The sequence below is a fragment of the Bos javanicus genome, chromosome 2 (assembly GCF_032452875.1).
Source record: "Bos javanicus breed banteng chromosome 2, ARS-OSU_banteng_1.0, whole genome shotgun sequence".
NCBI classification, from domain to species: domain Eukaryota; kingdom Metazoa; phylum Chordata; class Mammalia; order Artiodactyla; family Bovidae; genus Bos; species Bos javanicus.
In genome coordinates this window covers 62,905,857-62,925,872 of record NC_083869.1, presented here as the reverse complement: position 1 = coordinate 62,925,872, position 20,016 = coordinate 62,905,857, and the positions used below count along the sequence as shown (strand labels likewise).

At 46.6% G+C, this 20,016-nt stretch overlaps 1 protein-coding gene across 7 annotated transcripts in view; it reads left to right on the top strand.

Moving 5' to 3' along the window:
- Window positions 1-20,016, top strand: part of MGAT5 (alpha-1,6-mannosylglycoprotein 6-beta-N-acetylglucosaminyltransferase) — a 398,273-nt gene that overhangs the window by 327,492 nt on the left and 50,765 nt on the right. For all 7 annotated transcript variants that reach the window (XM_061439540.1, XM_061439539.1, XM_061439514.1 and 4 more), the window contains one exon: window positions 12,822-12,971. In XM_061439540.1, coding sequence (XP_061295524.1) covers window positions 12,822-12,971 — 150 coding nt within the window. The remainder of the gene's footprint in view (window positions 1-12,821; window positions 12,972-20,016) is intronic.

Genomic DNA, 20,016 nt, shown 5'->3' with positions numbered 1-20,016 from the left:
GAATATTCACTGACAGGGCTGAAGCTGAAGCCGAAACACCAGTATTTTGGCCACCTGATGCAAAGAGGTGACTCATTGGAAAAGACCTTGATGCTGGGAAAGACTGAGGGCAGGAGGAGAAGGAGGTAAGAGAGGATGAGATGGTTAGATAGCATCGCAAACTCAATGGACATGAATTTGAGCAACTCTGGGAGATAGTGAAGGACAGGGAAACCTAGCATGCTGCAGTCCATGGGATTGCGAGTTGGACACAACTTAGCAACTGAACAACAACAAAAAGTAGAAAAATATAGTAAGTGATTTAAAAGTATTAATCTATCACTTGTTTTTGCATGGTCATATTTTTATTCTTAATTGACATGATTATATAGATCTTATATACAAAGTTCAGAAAAGAAAATATTCCCAGTCTATGTTTCTTTTCTGACCATTATTACTATTTATTTCATTTCATGGTTATTACTGAAAATAATCTTTGATCCAGAGGAGAGGGTGTTAACAAATGATCCCCTTCAGCTGTCAGGTGGTCCAGGGATACTGAGGATTTTCGGCTAGAGACCAGCCTCAGTCTGATTCTTTGGCGGGGAGTGAGTTATTGGAGAGGTGACCCCACCTTGTGACAAGAGGTCTGCCTTTTGGAACCCTTGACAGCCTCTGGCCTTCTTCAGTGGAGAGCTGCTCTCTAGAGATAGGGTAGTTGTGAGGTTAATGGTCAGAGCCAAACACCCAGGGATGGTGGGATGGTGGGATGGTGGGGACGGGGGACCTGGTTGATCGCCAGCAGCTACCACACCTCCTTTCCTTTGCAGACGAATAGGTATCACCCCTGGGAAAGCAGAGAGGAAGGTGCTTTAAGTCATAAATTTAAAAATCTTGCAACTTTAGGCCTCAAAGGACCTTCAAACCATTGGCTCTTTCATTTTAAAACCGAGGAATTTGATGTTACAGTAGATAAAGTAGGTTGTTCAGGCTTCTCTCAGTCATTACAGAAGAGCTAAATTGTTCCAGAAGAGCTAAGCTTATATCTAGGTGCCCTGCCTCCAAAACACTTCATTCTGAATAGCCTTGCCTGGCCTCACTCAAGACTCTTCTTTGGGGTGAACTTGAGAAACTCACAATCCAGACAGAGGGGAGGAAATTCCTGCGTGATGCTTGCAGTTGACAGCTGCTGTAGGGTGAGAGTGTCATTGATGAGGAAGCTGTCCATCCCTGGACTTTTGCAAAGCAAGAGAACATTGAGGGAAAGTTGACCACTTCCTTTTTCTCTTGACTCTGCGACCTGCCACCCACCTTTTCCTTCCATGTGCACTTTCCCTGCTCAGAACCGTTTGGCCTGGTTCCTCTTGCCTTCCTCTGTTCCCGCCATTAGATAAAGGGAGTGAGGAGAGTGATCTTGAGTCCCTGGGCCATGGCCTTGCTGCCAGTGTGCATGGTGGAATGACAGTGTGACCCTTCCTCACCTGTCTATGTCCCCCCACACACACATCACTGGCATTGCCCCCTTGGACTGCTCATGTGGCTCCCTCTTGGCACCAGTCTCTAGTAGCCCCCACTGCCTGTGGCCCCTCTTATAGAGCTCTGCCCAGTGGGACCCAGCTGGGCACCCTTCTGTGGGATTCACACCTGCACCAAGAGAAAACAGCATCTGTTCCTCTGAGAAATTGTGGGAGCTCCTGCTGATGCACACGCGGGCTCTGCTCAGGAATCCTCCTTCCGGGCATCCTCTTGACCTCAGTCTCCATCCATGAGGCATTGCAGGCTTTGGGTCTGGCACTGATCTGTGTGCCTCAGAAATTCCCAGGGGTGCAGTGAAGCTCTGCAAAGTAGTCCCTTCAAGGGCCTTCTCACCCACTTAGGTAGCAGAAGGAAACAAGTCCACAGCTCCCCCAGGACAACCTCCCTTCTTACCTCTCAGGGTGTGGGGATGTAGGCTGGCTGCTCACTTTGAGAGATGTGTAGTACCCTTGTTCAGTAGCCGGCCTCTGGGGCCTCGGTGTAATTGACAGGGCAAACCCACATTCACATGGTCTCACCTGCCATGCGTGTCCTGCTGCTCTGCTGAGGCAGCACCCAGCCCCAGCACTCCAAAGCCTTCCCTGCAGACACACAGAATACTCCTTTGTCAGCCAGGTCTCCTTTGCCATCAGACAGCATCTGATTGCCTGTCGCCGGCCAAAGCCCACAGGGTAACATCGCCTCCACTTTGTCAGGAGTGGATGCATCTCTCAGGTCAAGTCCATTCCATCCACAAGTCCCTGATCCTGTGGAAATTCCATAAAAAAGGCAGCTCCATGTTGCCAGGAAGCCTCTTGGTTTTCTGACCTTCCCTCGTGATAGCTCTCTGCCACCGGCCGGTCCTTCTGTGATTACTGCCTAGATAGACTGATTAGCAGAGCTCCTGAAGGAGCCAGGTGACACATTTAGGCCGCAGTGGTCTGTTTTTAACCTTTCAGCCTGTTTTCTGAGCACAATCGCATAGCTGGAGGGCTTTGTTTTTCTCAGGCTGGAGTGAGTGAGGGGTAACATTATCCCTAAGTGACTCCGTCTGCACTGGCGGGGAAACAAGCCAGTTTTACAATTTGAAGACCTCCTGCCTGTCTCAAAGCAGAAAGGAGGTCATGTCAAAGGGCTTCTGGTTTTCACAAACTGGCTAGCGAGTCCCCAGGGTCCTTTAAAAGGCATTCGTTAAGTATCAGAAAGCTCCAGTGCAAAGGCGGAGAAATCCCAGAAACCTAAAAGTGCTGGGAACAGGGAAGCGTAGGAACTAACCCGCTGGTTCCCAGAGAACAGTGTGCTGTGGGGGTAGCCAGTGGTGTGAAGGCTCTAACCATCTCCAGACTCAGCACTTGTTTGTCCCATTGGATGCCTCAGGGTAGTATCTGCACTCTGTTTTACACTAAGAATACATTTTTAAACAGCTTTTACATACATTTCATTATTCCCACTTCTAGCTCAGCACAGTTAGTGGGTGTCTGATAGAACTGGGAGGTGATGTTATCCCATTTATAGATCCATCAGATTGCAAAAACAGGACTGATGGCTCTGTCTGCATTACTCATATATTTAGCCTCAGAAATATCCCAGTTTCTTTTTTTAAGCTAGAGACCAAATTCTTCACCTGATCAGATAGTAGAGAATAATAAGTCAGTTCAGTTCAGTTCAGTTCAGTCGCTCAGTCGTGTCTGACTCTTTGGGACCCCATGGACTGCAGCACACCAGGCCTTCCTATCCATCACCAACTCTCTGAGTTTACTCAAACTCATGTCCATTGAATCAGTGATGCCATTCAACCATCCCACCCTCTGTCGGCCCCTTCTCCTCCCGCCTTCAATCTTTCCCAGCATCAAGGTCTTTTCAAATGAGTCATTTCTTTGCATCAGGTGGCCAAAGTATTGTAAGTATAATAAGTCAAGGGCTCCTGAAAATTCTTCCTTTTCACTCCATCCCAAACTCAAAGGTAGGTACGAGAACCACTCATGTCATACTTTAAGGCAGACTTACATACAACCAGCTATTCACCTGCTGCTCTAGGTGAGTTGTAATTAATTATACCAGGTGAGGTCCAGTCAAGAATAAATATTTAAAATAGCTAACCAACAAGGATCTACTGTATACCATAGGACCTGTGTTCAATATTCTGTAATAATCTAAGTAGGAAAAGAGTTTGAAAAATGATAGATATATGTATGCTGCTGCTGCTGCTGCTAAGTCGCTTCAGTCATGTCCGACTCTGTGCGACCCCATAGATGGCAGCCCGCCAGGCTCCACCGTCCCTGGGATTCTCCAGGCAAGAACACTGGAGTGGGTTGCCATTTCCTTCTCCAATGCATGAAAGTGAAAAGAGAAAGTGAAGTAGCTCAGTCGTCTCCGACTCTTAGCAACCCCATGGTCTGCAGCCCACCAGGCTCCTCCATCCATGGGATTCTCCAGGCAAGAACACTGGAGTTGGGTGCCATTGCCTTCTCCAAGATATATGTATATATACATATAAATATGTGTACATATATGTGTGTGTGTGTGTACATATATATATATATATATATATATAACTAAATCACTCTGTTTACCTGAAACTAACAAAATCATTGTAAGTCAATTGTACTTCAAGATAAAATAAAAATTAAATAAAAAGGGTAAGTATAGAACCCGCTACAGCCAAAGAAACCAGACCCCCTTTTAATTACCTGTGGGCCCATAGCTGGACCACTAGCCAGACTGGAGACAAGAGAACAAGGTTCCTCTTATTATTATTCCCCCTGTAATCATTGAGCACCATCTTGTCTCCCAGAGAGGTAAGGATTCGGAGAGGAGTCAGAGGTGGGTAGGCTTTAAGAATCTTAGCTTCCTTGAGTCTTCAAGAGTCCTAGTGGCCTGAGTGGGACAGAGCAAGGATTCCCCCACCCCCCAACCCCCACACACACCTTCACCTTGGGAAGTTACTTGAAATAAAGGAGCCAAGGACTCACACACAAAAAAAAGCCAAGGACTTAACTTATTTTGTGATGTAAATTGTTTCTGCTTCACTGCTGAAATTCACAGAGATTTGCATTTTAGAACCTCGACTTCTAATCTTGGAATAAAAGAATCTTTGTTGAATTTTTGACTCCGGTAACAGGCAGATGAGGTCGTTTCTTTTTGTCTCTCCCTCCCTCCCTTTCTTTGACCTCACTCCTAAGTGAGAACCTCATACTTGATTGCTACGTTAAAAGGAAGATGAATCAACCATGAAATATATCATTTAAGGTTTGCAGCTCTCTTTTTATTTTATTTTGATTTAAATACACCCTTAGGTAAAGTCACAGACGTTAAGCTCATTGGCTGAGAGCAGCCTTTGATATAGAAGAACTTGGCCCCTGAGACATCTCTTCCCATAAATGTCTTGTGTTTCCTGCACTCCCTTAGTCTTCAACTACCCTGTGCCACACCTACAGACGTGGGACCTACAGTGTCCTTCCCTGACATTCACAGACCCACTGGGTGGGCACCTACAGTGACAACGCAGTCCAAAGGGGCCAAGCAGGAAGATATCAAGGGCTTAGGGGAGGTAGCAGCTGACCTCACCTCAGCGAGCCCAGGAAGAGGGGGGAGGAATCCGTTCAGGAGAGAAAAGGAGGGAGGGAAGAAGGGTGTCTCTGGGGAAGCCATGGCAGGTCAGACACAGGCAAGAGAGCATGTGGACCTTAAGCAAGGGAGGAGAGGGCATGGCCAGCGGTGAGCTGCAGAGCCGGTAGAAACCCAGTTTGTGAAGATCCCCGTGTGTGCAGAGCTGCGGAGGTGGTCTTTCATTGCCATGAGGAGCCTTTGAAAACTTTTATACAGAGGAACTAAATCTTCAGTTTTGAAAACTGTGGCACTGGGGAGGATGGATTGAAGGGCGGGGATCCTAGAAACAGTGTCTTAACCCAGAGCTTCTAGAAAGCAGGGCCTGCAGCAAAGGTTGAGTGTTACGACCTGAAGTAGTACTAATGTTCCTGCTTTACCAGGAGCCACGCAGACACTGGGCACTCTGGATACCCTTTGAGGTCTGCAGGGAGGAACTCTTCCTTTAGCATAACCTGTAGAAGAGAGAAAAGAGGCTCCCTCCTGCTTCTTGGCTCACATCACATGGAACTGGTGTCCTGTACTTCCGGAATGCTGTTCTGGGATGGGGGCCTCCACAGCCTAGCCCCACACCGACCCCTGGTGTAGCTTCTTCCCAGTCTGACAGCAGAGGGCAGCCTTGTTTTTGTGAGCTTGAGCTGAGAAAGAGAAGAGCAGGCAGTCTGGGGAATCTGAGAGGTCCATAAGGGTGTTACCAGTCAGACACCAAGCTCCCCTCAGAGACCGTCACATCAGTCCAGGAAGGAGGGGATGGATGCCAGAGTGAACGGAGAGGGCCAGTGTAGAGAAAAATGTGCAATTCATTCAGTAGAGTCGACAAGTCCCACCCTGACCTTTCAATGAGATACATCACAGCAGCAGTCAGTAAGGGCTTCCCTGGTAGCTCAGTTGTTAAAGAACCTGCCTGCAATGCAAGAGACCCCAGTTCAACTCCTGGGTTGGGGAAGATCCCCCTGGAGAAGGGATAGGCTACCCACTCCAGTATTCTTGGGCTTCCCTGGTGTCACAAATGGTAAAGAATCCACTTGCAATGTGGGAGACCTGGGTTCAATCCCTGGGTTGGGAAGATCTCCTGGAGGTGAGCATGGCAACCCACTCCAGTATTCTTTCGTGGAGAATTGCACGGACTGAAGAGCCTGGTGGGACACAGTCCATGGGGTGGTAAAGAGTCGGACACGACTGAGTGACTAAGCACAGTACAGCAGTCAGTAAAGGGCTTCCATGGCTAGTATGGAGCTAGGCATACTCTATGGACTTGAAGTTTCCTAAAGAAAATGATTCATCATTGAATACTCATTCATAAAGTCATGGAATAATCCAATTCCTATATTTGTCAGGGAAGAAGAGGAAGCTACTACTTTAAAAATGATTAAAAATCCAAGGTCATCAAAATAAGGAATCTGATCACAAGTATACCTATCAGAATTCTTTCTACTGAAATGGCAGAAACCCAGCTCTCCTAGCTTAGGATTGGGAGACTCTCAGCATCCAGGGAGGGGTAGGCATGCACTGGGCAGAGATATCACTGGAGCTAGGGACCATGACCCCGCCAGGACATACCCCCTCTCACACTTGGCCTTCTCTGTGAGGGGACTTTCCTCTTCTCTGTCTGGAGCCTGACCTTCATGGGACAGGACCCACACTGGCCTCAGCAGCTGGTTTCCTAACTGATTGCTTTGGCTCTAGAGAGCATTGACTCTTCACACCACTCGGCCCTTCCTGGGGAGGATGCCCGCTAGCTCAGCACTCACCAGGCGCTCTCCATGGACCAAACACCTCTGCACAGGGTGGCAGAATTATTACACAAAGTGCCAAGTGGATGAGGGGAAACAGGGTCCAGGAGAAGGGGTATGCATATCTGCCCTGGGGGCCAAGGGTGTTAATGGGGAGAAACGTACATAACGTCCCTGCGGCCCAAAGCTCAGAACACTGCCATTCGCCAAAGAACCTTCCTGAACCCCTAATTCACCAGCTGGAGAAGAAAAGGGCTCCTGACTCTGTGCTTCTGCCTCTCCTCCTGCTAAGGACTCAGGCGAGTGTTGCTTTATTGAATTGTTTTCCCGAAGCTCTCTATTAAACCTCTGAATATCGTCCTACCAGCTCTGCAAACAGAGCTGCCTCCAGCTGCAATCACAGCCACTGAAGATGCACTGAAAGCCCGCTCCAGTGTGTTCTTTGCTTGTCCTTTCCTTGGTATCGTCCCTTCCCCCATCTCCTAATGAGTTTGCTGCTGCTGCTGTTTGGTCGCTTCAGTCGTGTCCAATTCTGTGCAACCGTGGACTGTAGCCCGCCAGGTTCCTCTGTCCAAGAAATTCTTCAGGCAAGAATACTGTAGTGGGTTGCCGTGCCCTCCTCCAGGGATCTTCCTGACCCAAGGATCGAACCTAGGTCTCCTGCATTGCAGGCAGATTTTTTTTTTTACCACTAAGCCACAAGGGAAGACCCCTAATGAGTTTAGGTAGATCTAAATGAGTTTAGGTAGATTGAAATTTTAATCAGTTTGATTGCTTGTTTTTAATGGGAATTTAAATTGAACTGGAGACTGAGAGCTTTAAGGAGCTGCAGGCTGCTTGGTGGGGCATTTTGGAGGCATGTCTCACCCCTGAGACAGGGGTAGTGGCATGCTGCAGTGTGGTGACTCTGTGCAAGCCCCTTCTGACTACATCTCAGCAAATTTGTAGGTAATAGGGTTTATGAAAGAAAGTGAAAAGTGAAAATGTTAGTTGCTCATTCGTGCCTATCTCTTTGTGACTCCCTGAACTCCTTGGTCCATGGAATTCTCCAGGTTGCCATGCCCTCCTCCAGGGATCTTCCTGACCCAGGGGTTGAACCCGGGACTACTGCATTGCAGGTTGATTCTTTACCATCAGAGCCACAAGGGAAGCCCGATAGGGTTTATGGAGGAGGTAATTTTCTCTGACCTTGTCCTCTTAAGTCAGAGAAGACAACTTTCTAAGGAGTGATACTGATCTAGTTCTTGGACCAACAGGACCCCTAGTTCTGGGGTGTTACCTTGACCTTGAACCTGGATGTCCAAAATCAGGAGGGGAGGGGTCTGCTGGAAAATATTCTTCCCCCTGCACACACATCCCTCCCTGCTGTGGACCTTCACATGGGTGGATAAAGGCAGGCCAGGACCATGGTTGACTTAACTTCAGCACCTTCTTTCTTTCTAAACAACTTTAATATTATTTTTATAGATAAAAAAACAACTTTTATTTATAATTATAATCAGTTTACAGTGTTGTATTAGCTTCAGGTGTTGGGCAAAGTGATTCAGTTATACATGTACATATATCTGCTCTTTTTCAGATTCTTTTCCTATAGGTTATTACAGAATATCGAGTAGAGTTCCCTGTACTATATAGTATATCCTTGTGAATTGCCTAATTTATAAATAGTAGTGTGTATATGTTAATGCCAGCCTCCTAATTTATCCTTGTTTCTTAAACACAAAAGATAGCATTATCCATTGAAGAGAAAAGAAGATCCTTTGAACCTCTTTACCGAAAGAACTGAGCCCAACAAGGGGGCTTCCCTGATAGCTCAGTTGGTAAAGAATCTGCCTGCAATGCAGGAGACCCCTGTTCCATTCCCAAGTGGCTAAGATCCACTGGAGAAGGGGTAGGCTACCCATTCCAGTATTCTTGGGCTTCCCTTGTGCCTCAGCTGGTAAAGAATCTGCCTGCAATGTGGGAGACCTGGGTTCGATCCCTGGGTTGGGAAGATCCCCTGGAGAAGGGAAAGGCTACCCACTCCAGTATTCTGGCCTGGAGAATTCCATGGACTGTATAGTCCATGGGGTCGCAAAGAGTCTGAGACGACTAAGCGACTTGTACAGGTACAGGAGCCTAGCAAGAGATGTGAGATGGCGATGGTGTAAGCCTCAGTGTCATACAGACTGGTTTCTATTTTTTGTTAATTACATGCATTTTAATTTTTCTCTCTTTTAATTGTGAAATATATAAAACATACCCACCACCTAGATGTACAGATGTTGATACTGTGCAATAATTTTCTTTACCAGAAAAATGATATAGTTCAAATATCGTTGAAGCTCCATCCACCTCCCCAAGCCCTCCCTTTTCTTCTCAGTAATCAATAGCCGGAAGTTGGTATCTATCATCCCCATGCATATTTTTATAGTTAACTACAAATATCCAGGTAAAGTATTGTTGATATGCATACCATTGAATAATACTGCTCTTCATGGTTAAAAAATGGCATCAAGCCATACAGATTCTTTTGCAATCCGTCCCAGGGCTGCTGGACCATGGACAAGTTGTGTCATCTTTCTGAGCCTTAGGCAGGTTGTTAAGATACTGGTTGTTTTCATCCTAGTCCAGTCCAGGTGAGCAAGGATTGCAGCTTGGAGGGGAGGAGACAATTTGATATTACAAAGGCAGCATCAGCAGCACTTTGTGACTAATTTGATGTGTGAAATGACAAGTGTGATTCTGGTAACTGGCTAGCAGATAATGCCAGTTACTGAGATCAGGAGCTGGGGGTGGGGGGGGGGGGCAGGGTGGGGAGCGGGGCGGCAGTGTGATGCTGGTCTGGGAAAGTCAGGCACTGCATTCCATTTCTGACCCATTAAGAGTTGGAAGTGTCTGTGGCAACACAGATGGAGAGGTACAGGAGGTAGCTGGATTTTTGGACCCCAAATTCAAACAGTGGTTGGGAGCCCACGGAGATGCTTCTTTGGGCATCTGGTGAGCATTCACTTGGGAAGGGAGGGGCCAGGGCACTCAGCATTCGTGGTTCAAATTCCTTTGCCTGGAATCCATAGTGTGGCTCACCCTCACCTGATTTCTTCAGAACAAGTGGCAACATGAGATGGAAATTTCTTCATTGTTGTGTCAACCTGAAAGGTTAGGGTTATGTCTGAAAACTTTTTTTTCCACTCAGAACCTGTTGTGAAATTAACAGAATCATCTCTGAAGGGTACTTCTGCTTTCAGATTTTACCATGCTTTCATGTTAATAAATTCATAGACTTTATTGAGCTTGGCAAATACTTCTTCATATTTGCCTAAACTTACCCCTGTGAAACTTCAAGGCACCACAGCCTTTTCTGGGATGAGTGGCAGAGCTCCTGTCTCCTCCTGCTCCCTTCCCCAGGGTTTGGTTCAGGAACCCAGTTGAGTGCTCTTCTCCAAGTTAGGACCCGGGTGATCTCTCCCTGCTCTCCTTTGTGGCTTACTGCGGACCTGGTCAGGGACTGTGGGTCTATCCTCACTAGTTAGCAGCTGGTTCTTCACAGGGAAATGTGTTTTTTTGCTTTATTAAAGGAAGGATGCTTGCCCCCCACCTCATCCCCAACCCAGTCCCATCCCTGCCAAAAGCCCAGCTTGATGTCCTAGCAGACCTCCTTTTGGATGGTAGGAATCTCCCTGCAGTGGCCCAGATGCAAACAAGTGCTGGGAAGGTGCTGTTACTGTAAGGATCCAGAAAGACCTGGGGGTTTAGAGCAGGGAACAGCTGCGGATGGGGTGGTACCCAGAAGCACCTCTGACCCTGCTTTCCTCTCTTCTGTCTCCCTGCTTTCTTTTCTCACTCACTCCTCCCCCCATCTCGCTTTGTCCCTCTGCTCTTCCTTCCTCACCCCCTCTTCTAACTCTCCGCTTCCCCTCCCTCCCTCTCCCTCCTCAGTCTGTCTCCCCCTCCCCCATCTGTCTCTCTTCCTCCCTCTCCCCTTTCTCTCTCCCTCCTCCACCTCTTTCCTTGCTCCTCCTCCTCCTCCCCTTCTCTCTCCCTCCTCCCCCTCCACCTCCCCCACTGTGCCCTTTCCCTGTCACACTTACAGGAGGAATGTCTAGGTCTCAGTCACTCTAGGTCCCTCTTATTATTTTCTCTTTGCTCCATCCAGCTCTTACCTGTTTCCCTTGAACTGGCAGCTGACTTGTATCTGGTCTGTAATTGCCCAGATTCCAACACCACATGACCTTGGTGCTCTAAAGCCCCTGGCCATCTGGCAGTCATCTCTCTGTGACTAGGATCTAAGCCCCCTAGAAAGGGTCCTGACTGGCTCAGCTCATTTTCCTGAGTCCGGCCACTCTGTCCCAGGCTGGCAGGCAGCCTGGGGATGGGTCCCCCTCAGGAAAGACACACCTGGGCCCATCAGCACTGGCAGGGGGTGGGCCAGGGTTACAGAAGCCCCTGCCTACCTAGCAAGGGCTAGGGGAGGGGGTAGAACCCCTGAGAAGGAGTGATCAGGTCTCTCTAGCACAGAAAGTGTGTCATAGACCCCCTCCTGTTTACTCACACCAGGAAGGTGATCCTAAATTTGGCTCAAGCTGTGAGTGGGAGTCATGGTTTGTAAACTGTTCCTAGTCACCTCTGCACGAATGGAAGGGTATACATCTCTCAAGTAATGAATTTAGCATTTTCCGGCCCCACCAAACATGGCATGAAATTAGACTTTCAGTTGGAGCATTTATTTTATTCATACAGTGGGGTGCAAGGTCGACTTGCTTATTCCCACACAAATTTCTTCGGTGCATAAAATAGAGACTGTGAAGTGTACTGTTTTTCCATCATGAAGACTTTGGATGCCTGATTTGAAACATGTATCCCCCAAAGTTGAGTGCTTTGTAATATCCTCACTGAGTGGTAAAGCGGGGGCAGACACTGAACAGGGCTCAGGATGCCGGTTTGGTGGAGGGAGCTGCCCCCGCAGGTCAGAGTGCGGGTCCCACCCCAAGGCTGCTGCTTCCCATCAGGGGCTCAGTGGCCGCTGATGCCACAACCCCAGGTCCTTTGTGGTCCTAAGTCACAAAACTGGCGATTATTATACTTGCCTGGAGTGTGTGAAAGCAGGCTTCAAATGAGAAAAACCTTGTCCCACTCTCCTACAACTGGAAAACATTGCAGACCTTGAATCTTTCAAATGTCCCCCCAAAAAAACACCTCAAAGGACAACCCACAGAATCCGGCTTCTATGACTTAGTCACACAGAAACGTGAAGAGGGACAGGGAGCCTACTTCCTCCTCCCAGGTGGTTTTGATTTAGAAAATGTGCCTCAAATTCAATGCTCACGAATAACAGAGAGAGGTTCTGTTTTGCCTCTAAGAAAAGTAAGACTACTCGTGAATGTTTCAGGACTCATCTGAGTCTACATTTAATCTTTCTTCCACCTTTTGTCTACCTGAATGTTCTCATTATCTCTATCTGCCAAGTCAATCAGTGTATACTGTGGGAAATGCTCATCTCCCCATGATCTGAATTAGGTGGGATCCAGTTCTGACAACATGAGTTAATCATCACTAGAAATATTGGCAAGAGCCGAGGATGTTTGTGTTCCTCAGGGACAGCTTACCATCTCCAGATAAGTATTCCAGTCCAACTGACTGCCTTCTCTGTGCTCCTTCCCCCAAACTTCCTCCCTCATAAGGAAGACAAGCCAAAAGCAAAGTGTTGGATCCCTGGTAATTTACAAGGCGAGGACAGTACTTCAGAGCAGTCAGCCTTGAGCCATCGCTGGTATTCAGTAGTAGGTCACTATATAATATATTTCTTCTTGCAAAGTTATACAGCATCCATGTGACTTTTTTTGCCCTTAAAATCCAGTCAGATTACTTTTAAAAGAAGTTTTACGAGTTGGATTGCCAAATTTGTGCAGTCTCCATGTTAAGAACTCCTGCCTTTGTGGTCTCCAGCCATGAGACAGGTTTTTATGAGAATGAAAAGAGAAATGCCTTCTCCTTGTGTCCCCTCTTTAGAATAAGAAGGTCTACTTGGACATCATCCACACATACACGGAAGTACACGCGACTGTTTACGGCTCCAGCACGAAGAACATTCCCAGTTACGTGAAAAACCACGGGATCCTCAGCGGACGAGACTTGCAGTTTCTTCTCCGGGAAACCAAGGTGAGTTTTTCATTGTTGTTATAAAAATGCATCCATGATGTTGGGCAGAGGCTTGTTTTTGTTGGTGTTGAAAATGGGATCAACATCTTCCATGCTTTATTTCCATTGGTGTACGGATCTTCTGGTCATTTCTGGGTAGTGATACTTTAAACCAGTTATAGCTTAAAAGGTAGTGAATTGGGGAAGGAGGTTGCTACCATTGAAGGCTTATCTGCTGAGGACCTGCTTTGTGCTAGCCATTAAGTGAGGGGCTGGAAACAGTGACAAGCAGGAGAGGTGAGGCTGTCACCCTTTCTCAGAGAGCAGCAACTTTCTCAGCAAGCCTGCAGTGCTCAACTCCCCCACCTCCCCAGGCACCTCTGTTAGTGGTTCATCACATTTGCCTGTTCAAAAAGTTTATGCTGGGCACTGGAGAAGTTCTGATAAGGGGAGAGTCTTGGTGGCTCAAGGAGCAGAGGAAGCGTCATGAAAGGTGTGAGATGAAAGATGGGTGGGGTGTGGATGCACCTGGCATTTGGCACAAACAGGAATGAGTCAGATTGCAAGGGTGGCGATGATACATTCAGGAGAGTCAGGAGACCAACCCAGTGAGTCTGTGTTGGGAAATAGTGGAAGATAAACTTTGACAAGGAGCTGAGGGTCTGATTGTCACAGATGTAGAGTTCAGTATATGTGTGTGAATAGATGGGAGAGCCACCGATGGAAGGCATTTTTGTGGCATGATGAGCATGGTCTTGACACTATAAGGGCATCCTCTTGGCAATCTCTGTCCTTTCTGGATGTACCCAGTGCAGTTAGGGGACCTGCAAATAGATCATTATTGGACCTCTAAGGGTTGGCTGGCACTTTGATGTGTTCCTCATGTTTATGAATATTTTTTTAATCCAACATATTTAGTATTGAAAATATCCAGAATGAATGTGTATGTGTGTTTATGTACGTGTATAAATATATCTTGAAAATCTTTCCCTATCAGAAATTGCTGGACTAAAGGATATATATATTTTTAGTTTTAAAGGTTACAGCCAAAATGACTCCACGGATATTATATAGTCTGTCAGTGTTCATACTTTTCTCATTTTTTGAGCGAGATAGACTACCTTTTCACACGTTTATAACATAGATTCCTGAAGGCTGCCTAAAAATGCTGCACGTTCTTTAGGTAAAATACTACAATCCATTAAAGGGTTATAGTATTGTACACAATAGCATCACAGGTATAAGACAGATACATCAGGCTACAGCGAATTGTTTATAGATAATAAAAGAATTGAAACCGCAGAATTGTTAGATAATAAAATTGCAATACATATGAAAATCATCTTTATTAATTAACACATATATATGGAATTTAGAAAAATGGTACAGATGAATCTATCTGGCAGGGCAGGAATAGCGATACAGACGTAGAGAATGGACATGTGAGCATGTTGGATGGGAAGTGGGGATGGGGTGATTGGGAGGCTGGGATTAACACTCATACACTACCACGTGTAAATAGCTAGTGGGGACCTGCAGTGTAGCAACAAGGCACTCAGCCCCATGCTCGGGGATGACCTAGAGAGTGCGGTGGGGTGTGGTGAGGGGTCCAAGAGGAAGGGGATATGCACACCTGTATAGCTGGTTCACTTTGCTGTACAGCAGAAACTAACACAACATCGTAAAGCAACTATACCCCAATTTTACAAACAAAATAGTAAAAAAATAAACTGTGAATTTTACACACATATCTCAAGCAGCTCCTGCATGTCAGGCATCACACACAAGATACAAGAGCAAAGAAACAAGTATGATCTCTGCCCGAGTGTTTCCTCAGGCCGAGGGAAGCACAGTATCAACAGTGAATTGTTCAGCCCTGGTCCCTGCTGGCTGCATTTTCATTTCCAGGGTAGAGGACAGAGGCTGGGTGGACGAGCGTCTGTGGCATCACAGCATTTCTGATCCGTGTGTATGATACATCAGTGTGGGAAAGCATATTCACAAATGCTGTCCTGTTCGCTTCTCACAAGTAAGCAGAGGCAGGCAGGGCAGGTATTACTATTAACTTCATTCTAAACAGGAGGAAACAAGACTATGGAGTTGGGCTTATCCGCAGTCACTGAGCTCACCCTGGAGAGAACCATGACTCAGGAATTCTTTTGGTGAGGGGGTAGCAAATGAAAGCTCTGCTAGGCCCTCCATGAACCATCCTAATGAATAAACACATGTACATAAGAATATTCAGTGGATACTCACCAGCTGAAAGAATCTGCATCTCCTTTCTGCGTTTGAACAATGCTACCTCCCAAGTCATGCACATGGTGCCGTGAATACATTCATTTGATAGTTTTCTCTTCTTGGCCAAAGATCTGGTTTGCTTAAGATTTTATTTCCATACAAGGTCATCTGCAGGCTGATGACGGGGGCCATTCCAGAGTGAAGTGTGCTCACCGGTTTGTACTGCTGACTTTGCGTTCACCTTCTGTCTTAGGAGGACATTTGGACGCATTAGAATGTCAGGGCTCTTTGGTGGCAGTGTTTTTGCCTCATTTTACTTTCCCCCACCTCAGAATGTGGAAACAGCTCAAGCTCCTTTAAAAGTACATCTGGTAGCACTGGTTCTCTGTCGTCACTGTCTCAAGTGCTTATGTTAACCTAGCCGCATGAATGTCTTACTCAGCTTTGTAAATCTTAAAAGAACCCTTCCTTACCGATCATCCACTTACTTTGTTAGAGAACGGGAAATAGGCTGAAGCTGGGGTCCCTGGTATTTGGGGAGGAGCAGAGAGGGGGTCTGGAAGGCCTAGGCCATGATATAAGATATTGCCCAGGAACCAAGGATTACATTGGAATTTTGAGTGCAAGAGCAACTATTTATCCTTGAAAAACTAGTACCTTCAGAGGATGTCACTGATCCCATTTTGTATTGCTTGTTCCTCTGACTAGCACATATGAAAGCTCTCCAAGTAGAATTACGGCTAAAACAGTTGGTAAATGCGATGAAAATGAGGCAGTGTATCTCTGAGCCTCCCCATATACCCAGAACACAGCAGCAGGCAGTGAAATGAATGAATCTTGGGCTTTGGAATAATGACACTAAAGACTAGTCAGGCTTTGCATTTATAACCTTTTCTGCCTCTAACTCCTTCCTCAGTGTCTCTGAGCAATTTAAAAGCGATTTATTCCAATCCACATCGAAAGTGGAGAACTGGGGATGCAGAGTAGCAAATGCGCGTGGAATGAATGGGACTTGCATGCTCCTCAGACTTGTTATGAGAGCGGGAAGTGGGTCGGGTGCCCCTCGAGGTCTAGACACAGATTGAAATGATGGATGCATAATCAGCTTCTGACTCATTATTTTTCTTTATGAACCATCTTTGAATCTCTGCATCAAGCCAGGAAACCGTCTGCTCAGCAGAATTTTGTCCTGGCGTGCCAAGAGGGGCCCAGGTACACAGAGCCTATGGAGACAGGATGGGATCCGTGTCACCCTCATGTCAGGGCTCAAAGAGCCGGGAAATTGTCAAATCTGGAAGACTCTTCTAATAGGCATATACATGTGGATGAACTCATGATGTATCAGAAAACTATAGACAAGCCATTCAGGCCAGCAAAATCCAGGAGAGCATCTTAAACCAGCAGTTAAGGGCTGAGTGGGGTGGCACATGTTAATTTTTAGCTTCAACCCCCATCTCTCTTATTGAGGTTTCTTTCTTCCATTTCCCAAATTTCACCTCCCTGTGCCCACATACCCCCCTTTCAGTCTCACCGGGGAATTTCCTTATGAAATGGGGCATTCACATCCCTCACTGGGTTGGAGGACCATTTGGAGTGAGCCCAAACAGGAACCCCCATTTCTGACAGTGAAAGTCAAGAACACGTTGTGCCTATTTGAACGCAGAGGAAGTAGCAGCTACTGCTCTTGCTGTTGCCACGTGTCTTTTCTACCCACACCTCTGGCCATGTCCCCCTCCAGCCCTTGGTAGGGTGTGACGGCCCTGTTTCCCTACCAGGTCAGCTCAGCAGCTTAGCTGTGGGGCTCCCCAAGAAGCCTAGACAGGGTTGGAAGACAGGCAGTGTGCACTTCTGTCCCTGCTCTAACCCATCCTTGAGTCTGGCCTCCTCAGTCAACTGTGGCTCATCCCACGAGCTTGGATGTGGTTGCACAAGCTCTCTCAAAAACCCGGGGCTCCAGGCAACCTCTGTCCAGGGACCAGAGATGGAACAAACTCCTTGCACAGCTCCAGGAGAATTCAAGGGCTCCACTTGTTCTGTTGGCAGATGCCTTTTCAGGGCCTGGCTTGTAGAGGCTTTCAGGTAACTGTATAAAGAATGATGAAGGAGACAAAGAGAAGTCCGCTAGTCATCTGGGATCTTGGAGCCATGCCCCTAGGAGTGATTTCTTGCATTTCTCAAGAATCGTGTGCCTTGATCTCTAATATCTCCCCAGCAGGGGACAAGGTCCTTCTGATACCCAATGCCTACCTGTCTCTCTGTGCTATGCCCACATCTCCAGGCCCTGTGAGAGAGCCCAAGAGTGAGCTTACTGATGGAGCAATCCATCTTCTATGTCTATTTCAGATACTGAAATATTTACCCTCAAGCAGTCAAGCAAGTGACCAGTTGCAAAAGCCATTCTCTTAACTGGATGGAGAGTATTTTGTGTACACATGCACACACACTCCATCCTCTCCCCTCCCCTCACACATATGTATGTAAAATGAAGAATGTTTGGACATAGGATTCAGTTAACCTCTGGGACTTCAAGAACAAAGGTACCTCCTCACACACAAATAGCACACAAAAATTGCTCATCCTCTCCTTACAGAGATGCTCGATTGCTGGAAGATCTGGCAATATTTAGTCTTTTGCCCATTTATCTGACAAATGTTGGTGAAGTAAAGAATATATTCTAGGACTTGTGCTAGGCTTTCTGGATCTGGGGCTGACGAAGGCAGTTGTGCCTACAGGAGGATACTACTGTGGCAGAGGAGGCAGACAGGTAAATAGGTGACTTAACTGTGTGAAAAGTACACAGAAAGGAGGAGTAATAATGCAAAAAAAAAAAAAAAAATAGTGATCCCAACAGGAGACCTCACTGGGTGGGACCCCTCATACGCAGGGCAACCATTCGGTTGTGGAAAATGTTGCCCTGTGATTGGTGACATCAGGGAAGTACCAAGTTGAGCCCACGTGGAGGGCAGGAGCCAGTTGTGACACATTTAACTGGCTCATGTTACCATGGTACACGTGACCACGGGGTTTTGCACCCATTTTCTCTAACATTTCCTTGTGCTAAGCCCTTTCCATGAATTCTCTCTTCATCACTAAAGTCCTCTGACCTCAGTATAGAGCCCACTTTCCTGTGGTAGTGAGCAGGCCTGTGATGCCTCCTCACTGTTGAGAGCTGAGTGGTTGGCCTGGCGTGGAATTGGGGTGAGAGGTGCGTGGGGGAGGCTTCTCCAAGGGGTGCACCTGAACTGCCTTTTCGTGTAGACCTTTCACACAGGCACAGTTGAAGATGGTCAGCATCTGCAGTTGTATGTGTATCTGAATGTTCTGTTCCTCCTCGTCTTCAAAGTTGTGGATTTGCAGTGCAAATTGTGATGTGTTTGATTTTGTGCTGGGGCTTCCAAATGACCAAAGTGCAGAGACTTTGCACAAACCAATCCTGTGGTTTTGATGTTGCTATATGTTTTGTTTTGTTTATGGAAGGCCCCGTAAGTAGCTGGGCATAGTCTTGGAGTCTGCCCAATGAGCTGGTCTCCAGGAAACGGACTTGGATTTAACATCCAACTAACCTTAGGCACTTAAACCTGTTTGGCAAATATTGCCTTTGTCTCCTTTGTCCTTGAGGATCTTTAGAAGACAGTTTTCAGGTAGTATCGGTTAGGGGCTTATGGAAGTCAGGAGAAAGTGTAGTCACTCAGTCATATCCAACTCTTTGTGATCCTATGAACTGTAGCCCACCAGGCTCCTCCATCCATAGGATTTTCCAGGCAAGAATACTGGAATGGGTTGCCATTTCCTTCTCCAGTGGACCTTCCAGACCCAGGAATAGATCTCTGGCCTCCTGCATTGCAGGCAGACTCTTTACCATCTGAGCCACCGGGGAATCCTGGAGATCGGGAGAGGGAGTAGCTAAATGTATAGGGAAGAGATTTTGGCCACTGTTGCCTCCTCTTTCAGTACTGAACGAAAGACAGATGTCCAGAGAGAGACCCTTTGGGTTACATGAAAGCATCACTTATCAGGAAAATAAAATTTCTCCATGCCCAGCCTTGTGTGGATTCTTTTTAAAAATATAAAAGGGATACCTGTTACCAAATAATGATTCCCAATCATTATCTGAAAGGTAAACAAGACTTAGCCACAGCATGTGGCCCATAGGGGTACCAAGTGGAACTTGGGTTTGAACTTAGTCAGTGTTCACTAAACACTAGAACCAAACCTTGGAATACATCCTTTCTATGAAATATCTCCTTGAATCCTCACAGCAGCCCCATGAAAAAAGCACTATTACTTTCAGCCATTTTACACATGAAGAGACAGGTTCAGAGAGCTTGTGTTACCTTGACTGAGACCTGTAACTAGAGAAAATGCATTATCATTGGACCTCAGATAATCCATGGAGAGAGGCATATAACAATTTCTTACAGTTACAGAGCTAGGAGATGATACAGTCAGGCTTAGAAACCTGGTCGACCTGACTCCAGAGCTTGTGTTCTTAACCACTTTGTTGTCCTGATCACTTTGTGTTGATAATCTATTTATTGGATGAACTGAGGCTGACTGTTGCTCAGACTCCATCCTGAGTGACTCCATCAACTTCGCTAATGAAAACAAGTCAGAAAAGTGTCTGTTGGGCATGCAATCTCCTGGTTTGGGTTATCCTGGATATTCCACTTGAGAGAGAGAGCCTGGAAACCTACCACAGCCATGGAATCTGCCTAACAACTACCTTTTGAAAAACAAACAAACAAAAATTTTTTAATTGGAGTTTAGTTGCATCACATTGTTGTATTAGTTTCTGCTGTACATCAGAATAAATCAGCCACGCATATAC